The 22,623-nt window shown below is 40.4% G+C and overlaps 2 protein-coding genes and 1 long non-coding RNA gene across 4 annotated transcripts; 1 reads left to right on the top strand and 2 right to left on the bottom strand.

The window, feature by feature from the left end:
* Window positions 1-1,391: 1,391 nt before the first annotated feature.
* Window positions 1,392-4,269, bottom strand: pou4f1 (POU class 4 homeobox 1). The gene is given in 3 exon segments (XM_020607854.1): window positions 1,392-3,275; window positions 3,277-3,558; window positions 3,968-4,269. Coding segments are annotated over 3 exon segments (1,113 nt in total). The 5' UTR covers window positions 4,091-4,269; the 3' UTR covers window positions 1,392-2,567.
* A 1,200-nt stretch (window positions 4,270-5,469) lies between these two features.
* Window positions 5,470-12,441, bottom strand: obi1 (ORC ubiquitin ligase 1). 2 transcript variants are annotated; one of them, XM_020607811.1, is made up of 6 exons: window positions 12,228-12,441; window positions 11,885-12,020; window positions 9,592-9,683; window positions 8,967-9,176; window positions 7,767-7,855; window positions 5,470-7,349 (listed from the first exon to the last, which is right to left on the bottom strand). In XM_020607811.1, the coding sequence occupies exons 1-6, from the start codon at window positions 12,297-12,299 to the stop codon at window positions 5,984-5,986; spliced, it is 1,965 nt and encodes a 654-aa protein (XP_020463467.1). In that variant the 5' UTR covers window positions 12,300-12,441; the 3' UTR covers window positions 5,470-5,983. The 2 variants fall into 2 exon arrangements, with proteins under 2 accessions (XP_020463467.1, XP_020463476.1); XM_020607820.1 differs by lacking the exons at window positions 11,885-12,020; window positions 12,228-12,441 and adding an exon at window positions 11,191-11,275.
* Window positions 12,442-16,122: 3,681 nt separating this feature from the next.
* LOC109964550 (uncharacterized) lies at window positions 16,123-22,118 on the top strand. Its single transcript, XR_002275523.1, has 5 exons — window positions 16,123-16,191; window positions 18,391-18,452; window positions 18,592-18,734; window positions 19,305-19,520; window positions 20,811-22,118. It is a non-coding gene; the product is annotated as an uncharacterized LOC109964550 (long non-coding RNA).
* The last annotated feature ends 505 nt before the right edge of the window (window positions 22,119-22,623 follow it).

Here is a 22,623-nt window from a genome sequence, read left to right as displayed (position 1 = left end):
AAAAAGGATATTCAGGGTTTCCAGGAGCAACGACAGTACATTTCTTCAGCTACACTTAAAAAATGTCCTGGTTTTGTCACAGTTCCATTATAATGATCTTTACTATACACATTTTAACATTTTGTAGCCTATTAATACTTAACAAACTTTAAAGAATAAAGCAAACCTATTGCAACCATCTACAACTTACCATTAAAATACTTAGGCCTTATGACAAAGTGACAGAGAGACAAGCTATGCCCAGCTGTGTGATCTGTGATAAACACCGAAAAAAATAACAGATGCTGCAGATTAACAAAGTGACTAAAACCAAACTAAAAATAATTACTCACGATAAGGCACCGCACACGCTTCTTGTCCAGGTAGCCAACAGCTCAAGAAAAGCAATAAGATGCGGCTTTCTCTGCTGTTTAACAGAGCCTTCCTTCATCAGCCTGCTTCCCCTGAAACCCCCGATAGCTGTCTGGAAATATTGCATTTTATATCAGCAAATTCCGATTAATATTGCATTACCTGCATTTAAAATTCATTTTATAAGACCAAACGGAAAGCAAAGCCCACCCAATAAAGGAAACAGAAAAAAAAACCTGCACGTCGAGAGAGAATAGACATTTCTGGTGAAGGGTGGAGGACACAAGGTGGTCATTTGAAATAAACTGATCAACTTTTATTCTTGTCTTCAGTTTCTTCTCTCTCTCCCTCTTTCTAGTGTTGCTGCTCAGTTATTCTGACTCTGCTGTGAAACTTCATTAAATCTTGATTGTTCACTGTAAATAGCGGTAACTTTATCTTAGTTAAGAATTCCAGACATACAAATCAGTGTTTCATTTGACAGCCTGTTCTGTCCTAGACCCTAATTAAGCCTTTTAAATGTGAACCTTTACACACACACACACACACACACATATACATGTATATATATATCTCACGTTTTAATCTAGATCAATTAAAATGTTGTGTTGAACCATTTAAACGTTTAACATTCTTCAAACAATTTGAGTGAAAGCTTTATTATTAATATTATTAAAATCACTGTGGGCTAAGAACAAGAAGCTACAAATAAACATTTATGTCGCAGCCCTGCAGATTTTTCATCTGAGAATCTTTTATTTTGATAGGATTTATTCTCCCAGATTAACAAAAAAATACTAGACAAACTTTGAAGAGATCTAAACATTATTTCGATTGATGAATCTTACTGGAGAAAATGCAAGACAAAACTGGGTTTTTGTGACTTTAACTGGCAACTAAAACGAAATAACATCTCGTTTTATTCCAATTTGTGGCACTAACAACATGTGAAGTCCTTAACAGTAATATGTTCAGTGCAGGCCCAATCACAACCAGAAAAGCATAGTTTTCTTTCTTAAATTTATTAGAAGACTGCTGGAACACACCTCCCTGTTGAATTTGGCTTACAGGATGAATAGTACCAATGAAAGTAAGAGGACAACAGAGGAGAGTGGAGAAGTTGTGAGAAAGGGAAGGAGACAATGGGACATTTTCCACGATGCACATGTCGCCGTAGTTTTGTAAACATACTTGTGCACAAAGTAAAATATTACTTACACAACGTTTCTGTAACAATTAACACGACAAACAACGTGGTGATCTTAATGTGAAAACAGGCATTTAACAGTGACTTACACCATCCACAAAATAAGGTCTATCAGTAGACAGCTCTACTGTACGCAGTGATCTTTTCCCAATGCATAGAGTGTTTGCACTTCAAACTGAAATACATGACAGAATATTTCGTTATTTTTCCCACTGTGATCTCTCCTCAGTGTGGCAGACAAGGCTTACGTGCTCTCTGAAGTTAGAAACTTTTCCTTGTGACGCCAATGGTGTCGACAGACCCTATAATTTATTTCCAAACACAGGAGCGCACCTCTGATGCGTGATAAAGTGAAGTTTGTATATACAAAACCATTTCGACATATAAACCTAAAGGGTCTTTAGTGCAAATTTAAAATAAATATATCTATAGATGTGACGGCCTACATAGGCGAAATTACTGCCCATGAATTGGGATTTCATGCAGGACTAATTTGTTTTTCGTTAATCATAAAAGTTTGCAACTAAATTTTATAGCAGCCTCCAAATAAGAATAACTGAACAGATGAATAAATGAACAGATTCGTGAATTATTCTGTACCAACAACGAGAAAAACCAAACCAAAAACACAGTTCAACAATCAATGAGGTAATCTGTAAATGGCTATACTTCAAATAATAGGCCTATAGGAGAAAATAACTCGCCATAATATCAAGCAAATTACCTCTTTCCGTGTTTTAAAAGGCAATGTCGACGTCGCTAAACTTTTCCCTCGTAACAACTGAGCGAAATTTGTGTAATCTGTTATTTGCATACTTCACATTCACCGATAACGTGAAAATAAACAAGATATATGAAGCCTCATAAAATGGGTATCTAAAGCCCATTGTGCACCAACGTGTAAAATCGCTGGAGACAAAAGACTGAAAAGGGTGTCTACGTGTCCCTTGGTCCCCAAATTCAGTCACACAACTTTTTTTTTTCCATTTTCTTTTCTTTTCTTTGCCCATCAGTGAGCAGCCGAAAATTTCAACCTCTTCTGCTTTTGTCTTTGGTTACAAAACCACACTCGCACCACATTTTTTTTCAGGTCCAACTTTTCTGCTATAGCTGCTATTTTCTCGGACGAAGGTCGAGGCTGTACGGCGAAATAAGCCTCCAGTGACCTCTTTTCTGGGGCCGCTATCGAGGTCCTCTTGCGTTTCTTTTCTCCTCCGTTGAAAATGTCAGGTTTGCTCATTTTCTCCCTCTGGGCCCCCTCGGCCTCCTCCAGCCAAGCCTGAAGGATGGGTTTGAGCGCAATCATGTTGTTGTGGGAGAGAGTTAAGGATTCGAATCGACAAATTGTACTTTGGCTCAGTGATCCCACGCCGGGGATTTTGAGATTAGCCAGAGCACTGCCCACGTCCGCCTGGGTCACCCCCAGCTTGATCCTCCGCTGTTTGAAGCGCTCCGCGAAAGCCTCCAGCTCCCTTGGGTCTGTGTCCGAGTCATTGATGGAGGGGAGTCCCGTGTTAGTGAGTCCTGGGCCGCCTTGAGTCCCCCCGTGATGGCCCGGTAAGAGCCCGTGGTGGGTGAGAGGCGAGTTCATGCTCATAGCCTGGTGGGAAAGGTGACCCAAGCCGTGCATGTGAGAGTGCGGATGGGCAGAGGAGGTGGAGATGAGTCCTCCGCCGCCACCTCCGCCGCCTCCTCCTCCTCCACCGCCGGCCCCGTCCGTCGTGCGCGCTAGACATCAGGGTGAGGGATGGCGAGCTGATGTGGTCCATGATGTCCGGGGGCTCCAGGTTCTGGTGGTGGTGATGATGATGGTGATGATGGTGGTGAGCCAGTGGCACGGTGGATGTCGACGAGCATGGTACTGTGCTCATCGTGTGGTAGGTCGCGTCGGGCTTGAACGGGTGCGTCTTGCCCTGGGACACAGCGATGTCCACTGCCGCCAAAGCCTCAGCCCGGGCCAGCAAGGTCTCATCCAGGCTCGCAAATATGTTACTCTGTAGCTACAAGGGCGAAAATGAAAAGGGACAGGAGGTGAGAATGAAGGAGTGCGAAATGGGTAATAAAAAGAGAAAAGACAGGAAGGCGGCAGAAAAAAGAAAAAACAGATAAATCTATCTGTCAGTCGGGACTTTTGGCGACACATATCACACACGGAGTATTCCTTCAGAAGCATCAAGTCATAAAAATTAATACAAAAACAGAAAAGCCGGGTTTTGCGTGAGCATGCTTTCAAAAAGATCACAGACTCCTCAAGTGACTGCCGTGGAATACATGAAAACACACTAAGTGTGCGTCTTGGCTGGATGTGCCTTGGAGCACCCCTTCTTATTACACTCAGACAGCGTTCAGCGCTACATGCAGTCTAGGCACGGAAAATGACTAAGTCGAAGTTTTTGGGGGATAATTTACCTGTGGAGTTTGTAGACAGGCTCTTCTTATAGCTTCCGAGCTGGAATGCAAGGTGGTGTACTTGTGCTCTGGTAAAGAGGGATGCATGGCGAAGTGCGGCTGTTTGCTGTTCATGGACATCATCTTGGCGAGCTTCTCCAATTAAAGTGCACAGGAAAGAAGGGGGGCAGACGGCTACAATAGCTGGGAAATAGTCATAGATACACAGTGATCCTCTGCCTATCCAGTAATGACGCGGTGTAGTTCGCTGTGTAGTGCGCCGAGTGTAGCCTTGAGCCCGGAGATCACAGAGATGCCTGCAGTCTCTCAGACGCACTTATCTGTCTACTGTTTCCCACTGCTGGGGATGAGAGAGGCTCTTACACCTGAGCGCCTCAGATCTCGTCAAGCCCGTGCTCGGCTGCTCTCGCGAGACATAAACTGCCAGAGCAGCCTGACAGATAGAAACTGCTCACAGTGCAGGCAATAACATCTGGAGACTAGACCCCTGTGTTTTTAAGGGTTCACTTCTCTCCATCCAGCCACGGAACTGAGCCGGTACCATGTCTTTAGGCCTTAGTCTTCAGGATACTTACAGGCCGTAAAACCAATGACTGAACGCTATTTAAGCAGCAATACATTTTACATTTGCAGTAGTCTATGTTGGAAATTGCATCAACAAAAATCAGTCAAGAGTTATATTTAGACTACAGCCAGAAGCGCCAAGTCAGCCCACCTTGTAGTTATTAGGATAATTCTTAAATTATTGTCAAAAATAGCCTCTGCATTAAGTATATTAAGTAGCCGATGTCTATATTCATCATCAATGCAAAACAAGGGCCCAGGAAAGCAGTAGTATATGGATGTATCAGTATGGAAATATATTTACTTACTTTGTTGTTCACACCATTAATCAAATATTTAAACGTGTAGTTTACACTGTTTGCCAGTAGGCTCTGTTCTTGGCCCACTGTCTCTCATCTTAACCCTTGGAAGTAATGAGGCCGCCGCCTTACCATTAAAGTCCATCATCACCAGATGAGCACTAAACAAATTGATTTAATACACCAGCGTAACCTTGTACGCAGTCTTTACCTAAATTAATTAATCCCAATGAATTAACACTTCATTTATTCAAACCACAACAGTGACCCAATTAAAATTTCATGCAGCGATTAGAGGTATGTGAAATATACATGATATCGTTAAATTTGCATAATAAATCAGGTGCTTCCTGCTACAATGGAATGACTGTGCGTGTGAGGTCTAACGTGTGTCGTTCATGGCTAAAACATGCTTTAATGTTATGAACAGGCTTATTCAGCTCTACTGACCCCAAAACAATTCTAATGCAATGCAAATCTCATGAAAAGCAGCACGAGATATATGATTTTAAGACGGTATTAGCTGTGCACTAAAGATTGATCACTAAATAAAAATCACAGTCCTTGTCTGGAGTCATGTAAGGCCACAAACGAACATGCAAGAAAAAAAACAAACAAGAAAATTAAGCCTCACACACATTGGCATTACATTACCATTTTATTTCCTGACACTCTTACACTTAGTTATTTAATTCAAATGATCAGTTTTCAGGTCAGTCATGCTCATTGCCTTCAGGACTGAGTGTCATCATAGGTTACCATGAGGACCATGTTTACTGAATACCTGAAATGGCAAACACAAGTAGACTGAAAAATGTCTCTGCACTAAAAGAGAAAAGCTATGTGTAACAAAGAACAGCAATTTTTTTTTTGTTGTTTTGTTTTTTTCCTCAAGTTACAACACAGACTGTAAAGACCAGCTACACCTGAGACCTACAAGTGGACTACACAAAAACTACCTGAGGACGCATATTTTGCCTCCATTTATACACTATCAGACAAAATGGCAACTGTGTACAATTTGCAACACCCAAGCTTCACATCCACAAATTTATTATGAAACAACATGGAGCTTCTAGTCATGGATGGTTGTGAAGCCTGGCCAAAGTGAGTGCATGGCACAGTGAGGACACGGGTTCAGTTTTTAAAACCTTCACATGAGCTTTGAAAGCTTTGTGGGGCTGCTTGTGGTGAAGGGGCTGTGAGACTTTCTCTTTGTTGGCTGGCTGATGTTTAGTGCGCCTCTCTCTCCTGTTGTGTTCACAGGTTTACTGGTGCAGCTGGAGGAGGACGGGTTTACAAGATCATGGTGTTGGCTTGCTGGACTGAGAGAGCCAGAAAGACTGGCTTTACTTTCATCGAGCAAATCAAACAGCAAATCAAAAGACAGCTCTTCAGTCTGAGAGGGCTCTCCACACCCGGCGTAACCAGGGACATGGTCACTGCTCTCCCCACCTGAAACTAATGCAGCAAAACCTTCCTCTGCAGAACCTTTTGGAGCCTCTTTGTCATTCAAGATGCCATCCACGTTGTCACATGGAGAGGGGGTCTTCTGGTCACACTGTATCACAGGTTTGTCACCAACACTTGACAAATCATCAGGGCAGTTTTGTGGTTCTGGGATGAGGGTGTTATCTGAGTTGATGGGAGGAGAGGAAGACAGGGAGAGCTGTGATCCCTGGCTACTGGAACTCTCTCCATCCAGCATCATGGAATCCAACTCTGAGATTTTATCCAGGTAAGCTGCATCCATGGAGGCCTCGCTGGAGATCTGGATAGTATCAGGGTCATTACCTACAACAATAGTGGACAGGGATCCTTTAACTGAGCCTTCTTTACTTGGACCTGGACGTGACTGGTCATTAGAGTCAGATCTCTGCCAACCACCCCAGAAGTCAGACTTTGAGGGTTCCATGTCAGTGTCTGGAGGCAAGCCTTTGGGGAATTCATCAAGGCTGCTGAATTGGTTCTCCATGGTGCTGCTAATCTTGCTAGGACTAGGAAATTCTTCGAAATCAAGCCTCTTCAGATGAGACACAGATTTAAATGCTACTTTCTTTTCACGGATGCCAGGGCTTCTGAGAGTCAGGGACCTGAAGGCAGAGGATGGAGTGGTGGGCAAAAAGTCAGAGGAGGTACTTTCCAAATCTGCATTTTGCTGATCTCCAGTCAGACTCTTGTTCAACTCTTTATCTGCTGATGGGACAAACATCAAACTGGAATTTCTAGAAAATGTTTGGCATTCTGCCTCTGGATTGCTGCAGATTAACTGCCTCTCACTGTCACTCAAGCTTCTCAGCATCATGTTGATTTTCTGTTGCTGTGTGAGAGCTTCAGCCTTGCTACTCCCACAAGCTTCCTGCTGTGCTTCAAGATGCCTCTTCTCACACTTTCTGAGCCGAGACTCCAGGTCTTCAATGTACTGGTCACTATGTTCCAGTGCCCTCTTCAATTGGTCCACATTACGCTCATATTGCTGGATTTTAGCTTCCAGTGCTGCCACAGTATAACGACTGAACCTGGGGACAGAAATTTTGTCTTAAAATTGTTCAAGGAAATAACATTTAACTGAATAACAATTTTTGATTTGTCATGCAAATGTATCTTATGCAAGTCTTTGAAAATAAAGGCAAATAAAAATGCTCTCAACTTTGTCTTTTATAATAACAATTTAGAGAACAAAACAAATTGGATGGATAGCTTTAGCAGCAAGCCACTGACTCCAGCGGTTTTCACTGGGAAAACACTGCAGTGAAACTAAATTACTTTATTTCTCCCAACACCTAAAATGTGAAACTGCATCCCTAACAGTTTTGTCTGTGCAGTTACATGGTGCAGTGACTTAAAACAAGTACCAAATATAGCACATGCCCCTTTGTTAGTCAATGCAACTCAAATAGTCAAAAGTCTGTCATTAACACAAGAAAGATACTTACTTCTGAGGAGATCTACTTGCCACCTCTGCTTTCAATCTCATATTCTCTTGTACGAGGTTGATGTTTTGAGATTGTAAAGTCTTATTTGCCTGAGGATGGTAAAGTAACACATTGGCAGCATGTTACTAGCTATTCCACAAAGGAACCAAGAAAATGTTACAAAAACCCAAACAAACAAAAGTAAAGCTTATTTTTTCTCCAGACAGACACAACAAGTAACTTTATCTTTATCAGTAGAGATGCAGCAAATGCAGTTTTCTTGGCCGATTGGGATTTCGACATGCTGATTCCAACTTTGGTCAACTCCAATTTTCTAACTGTAACTGACAGTATACACAAACATTTGTGTCTTTTCTGTAAGGAAAAATTAAACTGTAATAAAATTTAAAAACTGTATTAAAGTTTTACATTTGCCCATCTCATAGCAGAGCTATTTTTGAAGTGTGTGTGTGTGTGTACAATAGTTTGTATTTGCTGTGTTTTAAAATGGCTGGGATACACTTTACATATACATGCATTTCATCTGTAGCCAGTAATTCCCCTCAGTGTGTACCATCTGTCAGAGATTTGGACATACTGTAGTTTGTCCTTATCCAAGGTATTTCTGTAGGATCCTCTGTGCACTTTTTGTACACAAGCGCTTCCAATGCATGACTGAACACACCATCTAGTTCGAGGTGCAAGAAAAATGCTATGCACAGCACACGCTACGCTTTTGGTCTGTGCCACTGCCTGCATGACATGAACTGTCATGCCTCCAAATCTGACCAGCACAGAATCAGATATCTCAGATCGTGCTGAAAACCTGCCATTTCTGATCCCTGCAGATCGATCGGTACATCTCTATTTATCAGTGCTTCTGTTGAAAACTGATAATCCAGTGAGTGACCAAACATCAGTTCCTAATTCATAATATTAGCCATAGTTCTACACATGATCAGATGAACGAGATTGACATCTTTTAGCAAGTATTCTTAACACAACTGACAGATATCAATAAGTACAACTTTACTTACTGCACTCCACTCTTTACCCTGACTGCAGAACAGAATGACTAATGAATAGACAAATATCTAATAAAAAGGTTTTTGATCAAGAGAATGGTTTGTACTCTGACCTCTCTATAGAGGAGGGCACATCTCTGCTTTGAGGATCAATATCATTAATATCAATTTAATTTGATTACTATAGGTCACACACCTCCTTTAGTTTATCCATGTCCTGCTTCACTTTGTCACAAACATCGGTGGCAGTTCTCAGCTTGTTTGTCCATTCTTCCAGAAGATAGGGGTCAATGTTTTTGTCACCAGTTTGCACCTTATGGTCCAAAGCACTGTTCATTTGCGCCTCCAGACTTAGATTTTTTCTTTTCAGGTCTTCATTTTCTCTGATGAGCTCTTCAATTTCTTCCTGTTGAAATGATGTGAAATTGAAAACAGGGTTCATCAATGAACCACAATATTATGTCATTATGATACTCAGAGGCTTAACTTTTCTATTTTAGCAGCCTGAAAGCCGGACACTATGGTGTATTCTGAAATAAATAGCTTTCACAAAATCTGTCACATTCTATTGAGACACAAGTCTGTCAATTTACACTGCATCTGCTGCAATGCAAAAAAAGTATCAGAAAAGGAACTCTGCGTCACTGGATGGTGGCACTCACTGACACTCCACTAAACTGAGTGTCAGTGGCCTATTGCTTTATTTCTGTGGTGATAAACCTCTTGAAAAGTCTGTTCAAGATCCCAACCTGCTTTTTATTGCTGAGAAAACATATTAAGGCATTAGACATATGGCAACACACTGTATGATGAACAGATACCTCATACTCCTGTAAAAGCCGTTCTCCTCTGGTTTTCCTAAGACATTTCCTCATTGAAGGACTATCACTATGATCATTGTCATTGGTAGCCCCTGCAACAGAAACACAAGGGCAGATTGTACACACCAGTCAAACACATCAAAGTAATGGTCCAAGGAAAGTCACTCTGCATTGATATGGGTTCAACGATGCACTAGTGTTGTTACTAAAGAGCTGCAAACCGAAACAAAATATCACACAGCAGTCAACCAACTGCATGTCTTGATAATAACATTTCTTAAAGTAAGTCGAATGTCCAGCTACCAGAAGTCTTAAGAGATCAAATTAGATTAATGCCATTTCTATGTGACGGAAATTCACACAAGGGTCTACACAGAACTTGAGCCTACTAGGTCTTAAATCTACAACCTTGACTGAAGTATAGCTACTGGACTATCAATTTGGGCTGCATGATAAATTATTTTGAGTGTGATGTAGATCCGTGTGCAATCTCAGTCCCACATGACAACGATTCTGCCGAGTTCACATTAGCTGGGAGATGCCTTGCATCAAACCAAGTGCTCCCTTTTCCTCGCTAAGCTGTGTTAACCAATAGCAGAAATGTGTTATCACATAACCACCTGTAGATAGGAAGTGAAGACTGATTCAGTAACAAGTCCAATATGTTCAGCACTGTGAAAGTTATTTTGTGTCCTCCTGCAACTATTTTTCAATTGTTGTGCTGCCTGCCTCATACATCTAGAGGCAAATAGCAGTTGAGGCAGAAATAAATCACTTTGCGGTTATTGGTTAATGCAGCTTAAGAGGAAAAAGGAGCATTTAGTTTGATGCAAACATGGCAGAATCATTGTCACGTGAGACTGAGATCATACAGAGATCTAAGTGACACACAAAACAATTTATCGTGCAGCCATAATGCCAATTTTATATAGACATTCACTATCCCCAGATCATCTCCAAATAACTTTGGGGACCCTTTGACTTTGCCTCTAGTGTCGTCAGCTGTCCAAAGTTTTCAATTGCCTAGTGAATACCTTAAAATGTACTGTATGGAATCAACATCATTTGATACAGACATTCATGACCTACAGTGGATGAACCACAGTGCATTTGGTGATGATGTGACTTTTCATTTAGTCCAGTCATTAGGTTAAAATTTCCACATGTCCAGTACTTTGGTACCAAATATCTGCAAAAATAATGGCATTCCTATCCGTGTTCATTGTACTAACGACGGCCTCACAAGTCTACTAGCATGGCTGTAGACTATAAGCACTGTTTATGCAAAATGTACAATTTGAAAACATCACATTTGCCCATGATGATAGAGTTACTTCAAAGTTAGTGATCAGTACCATAGATGCATGACATGCACTATACTGGTTGAAAATATGTTCATCAGAAGGCTGTGTTCCAGTACTACAGATTAGCTTTGCACTGAATGGGACATAAACCATCTGAAACACTACTGTTATCAATGAATGAGTGACAGGTTGAAAATAAAAATAAGTCAGGGTAAATTTAAGCCTAAACCTAAATCTAAACAAGTTTACATACTCAGAAAAAAGGTTTTGCAGTGTAAACAATAATGTCAAATACTTGCTGGTTCCTGCCTTTCAAATGTGAGGATCTGGGTCTCACACTGTCGGTCAAACAAACCAAGACACATAACATTGAATTACTGGACAATAAAAACATGCCTTTTCACCATTTTTGGACATTTTATGGACAAAACTGTTAATCAAGTAATCAATAAAACAGACAGCAAATTAATAAATAATGAAAATTATCAGTAGCTGTAGGCCTAGTTTGGTGGATCAATTAATGTAACTTGACTAGCCTAAGGGAAGCTCCTCTCAAGTTCACAACACTGCAATGATACAGTCCATAAGTTGGCATGAAGCATGAGGAAAGCATGCCCCAAACCACTATAGACGAAAAGCAAACAGGTGATTTTACTCATAACCCATAGGTGGGTATTTTGATTTGCACTTAAACACCCGCTGAAGCCCCAACAATATCATGAAAGACAGCACTATACTAGGTATTTGCTCTGAGTAAAACCAGGCCAACTTTGTTTAAACGGAGTTACAACTTAACCTGAAAATCTCACAAGGCCTGCTGATAAAACAAATACTGCATCTGCCTAAACGCAGATTCAGCTTTAACGACGTTTTACTAAACTAACAAGATGTAATGTTGACCCGAGTGTGGGATGCTGCGGGCACATGAAGACCTATTACTTCTCTCCTGCTCTGTGGATGTTTCTCTGTGTTTGTATGCGGCTACTCACCGATGATTTCTCTGCAGGGGCTCTCTGCTGTGATGGGGACTCTGCAGGTGGGACACTGGCTAGCTTTCTTTAACCACATTCCCATGCAGGATGAACAGAACACGTGGTGGTTGGCACAAATGACTGGTTGCCTTACCTGTGCAGATACAAACACCAGCAGATTGTTTGTTAACTTTTAGCGATGAGGTACTTTAGCACCAGGACACACAATCCGAGTTAACGTTAGTAACCGTCGCTAACATCACATACATAAACGTCAGGTAATATATAGGTAAGAGCGAAAACACAGTGTCTATGCATAACGGCTGACGGACGTCAAGTAATTAAAAACAACGGTACTTACCTTTCCGAGACATATCTGGCAGGAAATCGGCAAAGTCATAGAAAGGGTCGATGTCTGACAATTAAAAGCCATGTTTTGAAGAACAACACACCACACCGGCTCCTAGGAGAAACAAATTTCCCACCATAACTGGCTGCAGTGCGCGCGTCGACCTAAACTACGGATAGCAAAAAGGGCCTAAAAGGCCGTAGTGGCAAACGTTCAAGGCAGAAGCCAACTGTCGAGTTTTGTGTTTAGTTACTGTGAAGACGGCTGAGTATACAGGCGAGAATTAAGACATTTAAATATTACTAATAATTGTATGGCATGTAAAACATTTAAAATCTTGGCTTCTCTTGCATCATTTATACTCATTCTTCAGGTATTTGGGGCATAAAGACTACAAATCAGCACTGACAAACAAGCATTCTTCATAATAAATTAGGCCTATTGCCATTTGGAATTGGCTAGTGATTTACCCATATATAGCATATTTAGATGGAGAGATGGAACGACGGGTTTCACAAGGAATCGTTATAGACTTAGCAGATTTATGAAATATCGATTATTGGACCTGCAAACATAAAATAGCTCAGTTAGGCAACTTTGTGTGTTGTGCATTTGGTGGTGGTAAATACATCAACCATCACCTTTTTAGAAGAGCAATTCCATAGATCTTCAGTGACAGCAAATGTAAACTGGGTATTTATTCCCTATTAGTGATGATTATCATCTAATGAATATTTTAGCATAATCAATAATACTTTGTTGAAAGGCAGACTTAAATTCATTGTTGTATTCCTTTCTGGAGGTTAAAAATCTTACTTCCAGTACAAAAATGACTATGCACATGGGTGAGAAACTACAACATAGCAAAAGTCAGCTCTTTGTTTGGCTGACAGCTGTATTTCCCATAAGCATTATTAGAACTATATGTCATCCAGAGGTAGGCTGAGATTGGGATCTGATTTGCATGTCACAGATTATACTAGAAAATAAAATTTAAAAATGTAACAAAAACTAGTCCTGAAAGAATATGGTAAAAATAAATATACTTGCAGATAAACAGTGGCACACAGACGCTTTCTATTTGGGTTAAAATTATCTATTCTTCTAGTAAACTTCATATTATTTACACAGTGAAGTTCTGGCAAAAGTGAAAGCTGAAAAGAAGCTACTTACTGAGCAGGTCTCACTTAGAAAACTAGGTTGTGGTCCCAATAACAACTAATAACTAAGCTCTTATAATATTAGGTTGGTTTATCATATTTATTGTTTTTGTTAATTTCCTAAAATGATAAATTACAGTAAAAAGTAGCCATATTTTTATTGCCATAAAAAACTGAAATAATTCTGCTTTGCTTAGAAGCCACTGACAGCACATTCATTCATTTGAAGCCTCTCTACAATGGGAAATGCAATGCAGTGTTTTGCAAGCCTTCATTTTATATAAACAGTCTAATTTATAAATAGGAATACACTGATTTCCATTATACATATTTCAAATTACCCCACCACCACCTCTTAGTCCTCCAGAGCCATTACTCATATGTAAACCAACATGTCCTTTTCATCATCGTGTCTCAAAGCAGGACATCTTCTCAGGATCTAATATGATTAGAATTGACTGACTGCAGAATAAGCTTGTACACTGATCCCAATTGAAGTACACCACCAGTACTTGTTTGGTTGTTTTCAACAGAACATTAAATGGATCACAGGACACCACTTGTTCTCATTCATTTTCCATAGCACCACTGGTTTTATGAGAACCTTTGGAGTAAATGTATATGATATGATTAAAATATTTAAGTTAAATAAGTCCAACTTACACAGTAACTTTTAATGTTATTTTTAATATCACTAGGAGTTCATGAGAATTTAATACAATATATATAGGCTTTTAAAAACAGCAGGTATAAACAAACAAGGAAATATTTTTAGTCACCGTTTCTGACTAGACTAAAAAACTGGATGTTTTTGTATTGCAAGCTTTCACTGAACCCCATATTTATCTCATATCACTAATGACTTCAGAGGACACCTGACATACACGATGCTGTCAGAGATACTTCCCAGTCTGCCACACTAAATCCTCAAATTGTAATTGAAGTGGCTCATGAAGTTGTTACTGGAAATCTTGCCCTTAAAATAACTATAACAGAATGAACCGAAAACAATACCTATTTCTGACAAGCCCCATTGTCCCTCTGAGATTGCATTGCTTTGCAACAGGCACTCATTAATTGGTGACAGTCAATTAATCACAGCTGGTACAGACGGCTGCCTCTATTGATCTTGTTCCAGCACTTATTTTTCATCCCTAAATGACACCGATTGCCAGATTTGACCAGCATGTGTAATGGACAGTGAAGAACCAATGACCCGAGTGTCAGTCTTGTCACTGGCAAGGATCTGGGTCCCCTCCCCCATTTGTGGCGAATAACATCTTTACCATTTAACTTGGAAAGGTTTAAATTGCCCTAAGAGCACAGCAGAGAAATAGTGTGCACTGGTGCTCAGATGACCTTTTCTGTTTAAGGCTTAATCTCTGACAAATGCTTGCTTTAATTAGCCTGATACCCCCTGCCTTTTCCTGCCACCCACCAGGCTTCTCTCTCGCAGCTCTGTTTCCATCTCTCTATCCCTACTTCACCTTGTCTTCCCCATGCGCTTTGGAAATTCTCAGCCATGCATGAAATTAAATGACAAATTGTAAGGAAAAATATGACAAATATAATTTTTAATCATACACTAAACCACATAATCCAAATTATTTTAATGTAATGTAAACTACCTAGATAATGCCTTACAAGTTCCATTTGATTTTGAATATATATTTTTAAAGGGAAATACTAATCTAAGTACAAAATATTTAGACATAAACACCCATTGTCCTGTGAAGATTTCACAAAAAATGAATATCCAAGATTATTTGAAAGCATGAAGAAAGAGAAGAAAGAGCAGAGGAAGATTTAATATTGAGGAGAGAATATGTAATGGTAAAAAAGATTAGCCAGTGCACATTTAGAGGTTTAAGATAACGTGAAACTGGAACTCTCCAGCCTCATCAATTGATTAGCCACTATCAGCTAGCAGAGTGTGCAAATTCAAGAGGATGGCAGGATGTGTAATTGCTTACCAAGGTATTCAGGCCCCTTCACTTTTGCACACCTTGAGTAGGTTTAATTTTAAATTGATAAAATTGCTATTTTATCACTCTATACCCAATCTTCCATAAAGACAATGGGAACACATTTTTTTGTAAATTTTTTAAAATCATTAATCAAATTTATAAAATTTAAATTTATAAAAATATTCAAACCCTTAATTGAGTACTTTGTTGGCAGCATCTACAGCTTTGAGTCTCCTTGGGAAAGGCTCTACAAGCTTTGCACACCTGTTTTTTGTAGTTTATCCCATTCTTCCTGGCAGATCCTCTCATCTATCAGAATGGATAGGAAGTGGCAGTGAACTGCTATTTTCAGTGGTCCAGCCAAAGCCTAGAATTAAACCCCACAATATCTGTGGAGAGAACTCAAGGGCAGCTAGAGGTTTGTCACTCCAATGTTGTCTTGGCTGTGTGCCTCAGGTCACTGTTGTGCTGTTGCCCCAGTCTCAGGTTGCATGAACTCTAGAGCATGTTTTCTTCAAGGACCTCTGTGTTTGGCTGCGTTCATCTTCCTCTCAGTTCTGACCAGTCTCTCTGTCCCTGCTGCTGAGAAGCCCCCCATAGCATGATGCTGCCACTACCATGCCTCACCATATGGTATTAGCCAGGTGATGATCAGTGTCTGGTGTTTGTCAGACAGAATGTTTGGAGTTCTGCCTAAAGTGTTTAGTTTTTATCTCATCAGACCAGATAATATTTCCCTTAGTCCTGTACACTGTTTGTTTTTTATTCTAGGGGGGCTGTCATATGCTTTTTATTCTAAATGGCTTCTGTCTGAGCCATTTGATGCAGTGCTGCTGAGATGTCACCCTGGTAAGTTCTCCCATCTCCTCAGAAGACTTCTGAAGCGCTATTAGAGTGACCTATGTGTTTTTGGTCGCCTTCCTGACTGAGGCCCTTCTTGTCCAGTTACTCAGTTTGGCTAGATGGCCGACTCTAGGAAGAGTCCTGGTGGTTCCAAATGTCTTCCATTTCACAATTACTGAAGCCACTGTGCTGCTGGTAATGCTAAAGTTTCAGACATGCATTTATATTCTTGTGCTGATCTGTTTCTCGCCACAGTTTTGTCATGGAGACCTACAGAAAGTTCCTTTTACTTCATGGCTTCATGACATGAGGTGTGAATTGTGGGACCTTGCATATGTAAATAAGTTATATCCAGTTAATTCAGTTTGTTACACTCCAGTCAAGATGTAGACACATCTCAAGGAAAATTAAAGCAAACAGGACACATCCGACCACACAGGAGTGTGACAGCAAAGTTTTCAGTCTTTGATTTTTTTAAATTTGCCAAAAAAAAATCAAAACATTTGTTTTCACTTTGTCATTATGGGTTATTCATTTTCAATTGTTGGGCAAAAATGACACTTTGAGCCATTTAAAATGACAACACAATGAAGTGTGAAGGGTTCTGAATACTTTCTGAAGACACTATCGCTCCAAATGAGTAAGTGAAGTGAAAAGTACCCATACATAATTTTATTTTGTATCACAGTGTATAACAGATTTAATATACAAATGATCTAATACATGAAAAGAAACAAATATAAATGTAAATATCATATGATGCTGATAAGAAAAAATATCTTATGACTGTTGAGTGTCAAGAACTAAAATGGACAAATGCTGCTGGTCACTTTCCACCACTGCTGAAATTAAATCCTCTGAAAGGCTCAGCTTCACCCAGACACTGCAGCAGATCATGGGCTTCCTCCCACTGCAGTAGCAATCACAAGTACAATAGATGCATGGCTACAAATCCCCGTTTTATTGAAAAGGAGGCTAATTATTAGGATGTAAGTCAGGCTGTGACTGGAGGGCCGTCTCCTTCATGCAGGCCTGGTTTATATTTATCCCCTCCTCTGCAGCTACAGCAGCAGTGCCACCATCACTACCAGCAGTGTGTGGCGCTTTTATTACACTGCCTACAGGCAGGTTCAGCCCTGTAACAATCGCACACACTCACCCGCGCACACACGCACACAGCCCGCAGGACCAGCAGCCAGTTGAGTCCCCTCCACAGCAGTTACCCCACATCCCCATGCAGCCCCACATGGGCCCTTGGGACAGCGGAGGGAGGGAGCGGGTATTATGGTAATACTATAGCCTGCTGCTCCCTTCCCCTCTCCTGCAGCACAGCTGGGAAAGACCATCATTACAAGTATTGTAGCAATCTGTTTAACTAGAACACACCGGAGAGGTTGGGTGACAGAGAGAGGATGAGTGCTGCATACATAGATCACATAAAATATGATTAAAATGTGCGTGAGGGGACCAGGAATAAAATGCAAAACTTGTTATGAACACCTTATATCAAGTCTACTGTCAAAATGGCCAGCTGTAAATCTCTATTTTCCCCTCTTTACTTTTTTATTTTATTAAAGGTTTCTTGTGTTGAGCTGGTCATAGCTCAAGACAAGGGGCCTGTGGCACATAAGGAATAAATAGGACATAAAGTATTTGAATCTCTAATGCCTCATATAGCTTTACCAATCCATACTGTAGTCTGTCATGAGTTGGAAATCTATTAGAAAGTGACCAAAATTATCTAACAGAGCAACCTCACTGCTTTTATGGTAAAATGACCCTGATTTCATTGCAGGATGCTCCAACCAATTACTTTTGGACATAAATGAAATCTGTACGACTTCTTCATGGTAATTGATACAGAGCTGTGATGTTCAGTGAGAAACAAACATACGTCTCAATGCTGCTTTAAATGCCCGTTTAGCAATAGATTCATGAATATATATCAGGAAAGTCTGATCAGAATAAACAGCCTACTCCACTATTCTGGTAGCAGATTAGACCTTTGACAGAGCGGTCAATCACTCACTGTCAGCTTAGGCTGTTCAAAGCCATCCATCTACTTGTCTTGTTTTGGAGCCAAGAAGCAGGGTGTGATTCAGAGCCTTTCTCCATCTCCATCATCCTCACAGTAATTTTAGGAAACAGAGATAGCCATTACATCCCTTTTCCCTCCCTGTGTTCTCCTTCTCATTCTATTTTCAGCTTCAGCTTTGAACGGAAAGTTCGATTGATAACGTCAAGAATCTATAATAGCATGCGCAGAGGTGAGGGGTTATTGAATCATCTGAAGATGAACTATTAAAAATGCATATTATCTCATTATTTCTGCTGCCAAATAACTGGAAACTATATATGCCGCATGACAGAAACCGCTCCTCTTTTTTTTACTTCTTGACCTGACAGAGGGCATGAGAAGAGAAGGGAAGGGAGGGAGGAGAGTGGTTTATTGAAAACTGCTTCAGTGCACTAATGTCCCTGAAACCTGAACTCTTTCTGAATCTGAAGGGCATTATATGACAGGCATCCTCCTCACCCTCTGTTTAAAGGTAAGGATTAAAGGTGAGTGTATTGCTATCTAACAGGAGTATAACATCAGGTTGGTGAAAACACAATGATCTTTAATAGTTTTATTTGTTGCAAAAGCACCTACTAAAATTAACTTCACCCTGACCCCCCCACCACCACCCCGCACACACACACCAGGAGGCCTTATTAATTATTTGTAGCCACTTGACTTCGTATTGTGCTGCCAGTGGTTTGGTCAAAGATTATAATTACCACTTCCCTGTTTGTATCATTTTCCATCTCCTGTGCTTTTAGTGCAGTATTACTTCTCTTGTCCCTCTCTCTCCCTCTCTCTCGTATACACAAGACCAAAAGTGGAGGCACATCATTTATTGATAAGACAAAAAGAATGTAATGAAATTATCAATGTTCTTGAATTAATTATGAACATGATTAAGAAAGCTAAAATCTCAGGAGCCGGTCTCTCATTACCCATTCACTCTTAGGGATTGCTTTCATTCAGGGAAGGAGAGGCGAAAAAGCCTTCCAGCAGAGCCCACTCCGGCTCAGCCCTTCTCCCTGTGTGCCTGTCCCCTTGTCTCTGCTGCCAGGCTGATTGACCAACCCCTCCGACAGACCCGCTGCCAGCCCACCTGGACGTCTCTCTTGCGCCCCGCTTGTTACCATGATGCAGCCAAGCACAGCTACAGTATGTGCCTCGTGGCCTCTGACATTTGTGTGGAAAGGAAAGGATGTGCTCAACCTTCCCGTTCTGCTCCTGTATTCAACCTCTGGGGTCTTGACCCTTCAAAAAAGAAACACTCGAGGTAAGTGAAACTTCTCAGACTTCTAATTAGACTTGAACTACTTGTCTTTCAGGAAACTCTTGTCAGTAGCACTTGTCTTGGGAAAGCTAAACAGTTTTTTCCCCCTCTCTTCTATCTGTTAACTGCTAGAAAAATTTGTTCCACTTTTATTTCACTACATAATAACCACAGAGTTAACATTTTCTTAATCTTAACAAGCAGGGAAAAAATCAGCCCAAAATATATAAGGAGTAGAAGATAAACTGTTTATTGCTGCTTGATGAGAAAAAATACATTTGTGTCAAACCAGTCAAAACAACATTCAGGTAAATATATATATAATTTTCAAATCCTTTTTGATCATGTTCCAATTTGTTCTCCCAGTGGTGATAGTTAATTGACTCTGTAGCAAATTCATTTAAAAACTGACTATTTCTGTTGTGGTAATTCATAAAAGTGATCAAGTGATTTATCCCACCAGTCTCATTTTCCTTCAGAATAATCTGAGTAATTTTGAAATGATGAGAACAAAATTGTATGTATGTTTAAATTTTGATTTAAAATGTATATATAATATGTACATACTTATAACATGCTTCTGCAGAGGTGTTTGTGATATGTCTGATGAGTCTCTGCTGACAGTGTCATCTCTGAGCAATACGTATAGTGCCCGTTTTGTAATGTGCAACATCATATTTATACGTGAGTAACAGTGCACCTAAAACTAATTTCAGTGACTAGCAGTCCATTTATATTCAGTGAGAGCAATAGAAATACACTCCAAGAGCTACATATCTTGGTTCAGTCTGTCTTTCTTCTGCTCAGTCACATGGGACAATATATGGGGCAATACTCCCCGAAGTATTGGGAGTTTCAAACAAAGTCTCAAACCTAGTGTCTCTTTCCTAGTCACACCATTTCTCTTTACAACCATCTTTCTAGCTTTCTTCACACGTACACACAAGCCTGTGCGTGCACACACACATACCGTAGATACAGAAATACAAATAGAATGTACACACTCCTGCACATGGACATATTGTATCCACACTAACATGTACACACTGTTTTAGTCCTCGCCAAGCTTGTTATGCTGGGTTATTTTTTAATAAATTAACCTGTAAATTATTAACAATTTTTTTTGTTAATAACACAAGACAGTACATTCACTGACTTAACGCTTTTGTTGAAATTAATATTTGAAAGTTTTGTGTGATATTCAAAGCAGTGTGATGCGCTGCACTCCTGCCACAGAACAATACGTAGAGCAATTTCTCCTTCTTAAAACTGACTCCGTGCTTTCTGTTTCAGTATGAAGAAAAAGAAAGGTTGACTAGGAAACAGAGAAAACAAGAGAGAAAGATCCCAGGGGTTAATGGCAAGCCTCCTGTCTTAGGGATTGATCCAAGTATTGGATCGCACATAAAGCTGCAGTTACTGGATATTACCCTGCCGCTATCGGTCTGCAGTGATGGCCTGGATAAGAAGTGCTTACCAAAGAGGATGCTCCTCCAGGGCAGATACGGTTTCCCAGCCCTCTGGGAACAACAACCACATGCCTGCTGCTTGCTCAGGAACTTTCTACCTCATCGAGTAAATCCAGGGGCCTTATCAAGTTACTAGTCTACTGAACTGCTCAAAACATGTTTAAACCACCTAAGAGTTTGAGCTGCATACAAGCAGGGCAGTAATTAAATGGCACCTGCTTCTCATAGATAAGAGTGTTGATTTTTTGGTTTGTTGGGGCTTATGTTTTATGTTGGATAAAGTGGGGTTATTGTGGATTTAATTCACAGCAGAATGCTGTTTTATAGATTTCTGCTTGGTTAGATTGTAAAGTTGCTGAGTAACTCCTAAGAGAATTGTAAACTTTACTTTTTCTTCATGCAGACTTCGCTGTACTTGTCTTAATTATTGTAATTGCGTAAAACCTTTTAAACAGGAATGCTTTAAGCCCTCAAACCTCTCCTGTCTATAGTTCCTCTTGTGGTTTTACATCAGATTTGTATAGGAGCTAGCTGAATTCAGGTCGGTGCCAAAGTGGCCAGCTCTATGAGCATCTGCTGTATGTCTCTCTGTGGTATTACCCATGAAGCACCTGGCTTATGCCACACGCCAGCAACCAGAGCCCAGATGGCAGCTAAGCAGGATAATTATTTCAACACAAAACTCTGATGTCCCACACCAGCACTGTGGGGACACTTTGGCATGCTGCATTTCTTTCTCTAATTCCGCCGAAGAGGATGTCTGCCATGCAGCTATAAAGATGTCAAGTGGGTAATCATCGTCACAGACAGGCCCCGCTACAGTGCTTGGCGTCCAGATGTAAAGTTGGTCATATGTCGTCTCCTTTAGAGGAACAGAGGCATTTGGCACTGGTTGGACGATGTATTGTTTTTGTCCTTAGTGCTCATCGATGCACATGCATGCTCATTATATTTCAGAGTTGACAATAACAAAAGTTTATGTAAAAAATATTTTGGGTCTTCTAATGAATATAACCACCTGCAAAATGCTGATTCAGAGTTCTGACAAGATTTCATAGCAATGTAAGCCACTTGTGCAAAATATGAAAAGCAGTATAAAGTAAGTGTTGATGAACAGGAAGTCATTTCTCCTCTTGTGTGTTTTGCTGCCTAAATTACTGTATAAGGTACTGGAATGGGTATCTCAGTAAACTTCCTCATTCATTCATTCTGTGTGTCCCCTTGTGGCCATACAGATGTACTGTGATGTCTCCAGATCCAAACCAGGATCATTCACTTGCCTCCTCTGTAATACTGCTCTTGGATTTTTTGCATCATTTAATACACAGTGTGTCCTTGTTTCAACCACAGCAGCATTCTCATCTCATACAACAACATGGCAGACAGGCTCAGAATGCCAGCTGACAGGTACAAGATCTAAACAACTACTACAACAAAGCACATTAAACATAGGCTTTACCTGAATTATGCCTGGTGGTCTAGTAACTCTACAGCATCATTATCTGACATCAGAGGGTGCAGCCTCTGTGTATGTCTTCTCTGAGGTTGATGAAGTGTTGCCATTAGGGCCCATCTCCTGTGTCCATAGCTGCAATTGGTTGTGCTTGATAAAGTGGGCATTGAGAGCAAGGTGCAGG

Source organism: Monopterus albus, unplaced genomic scaffold (assembly GCF_001952655.1).
Source record: "Monopterus albus unplaced genomic scaffold, M_albus_1.0 scaffold4.1, whole genome shotgun sequence".
NCBI lineage: Eukaryota > Metazoa > Chordata > Actinopteri > Synbranchiformes > Synbranchidae > Monopterus > Monopterus albus.
Note: the sequence above shows the minus strand (reverse complement) of the source record. Positions and strands in the feature narration are given on the sequence as shown.

What these genes read in the sequence shown, in the direction of transcription:
- obi1 (XM_020607811.1), bottom strand. Translation starts at nt 12,299, where the DNA reads ATGGCTTTTAATTGTCAGACATCGACCCTTTCTATGACTTTGCCGATT. An exon ending in GCCAGATATGTCTCGGAAAG is followed by an intron (nt 12,021 to 12,227) that starts GTAAGTACCGTT and finishes GTATCTGCACAG; the next exon opens with GTAAGGCAACCAGTCATTTG. An exon ending in GCAAGTAGATCTCCTCAGAA is followed by an intron (nt 7,350 to 7,766) that starts GTAAGTATCTTT and finishes TTCTGTCCCCAG; the next exon opens with GTTCAGTCGTTATACTGTGG.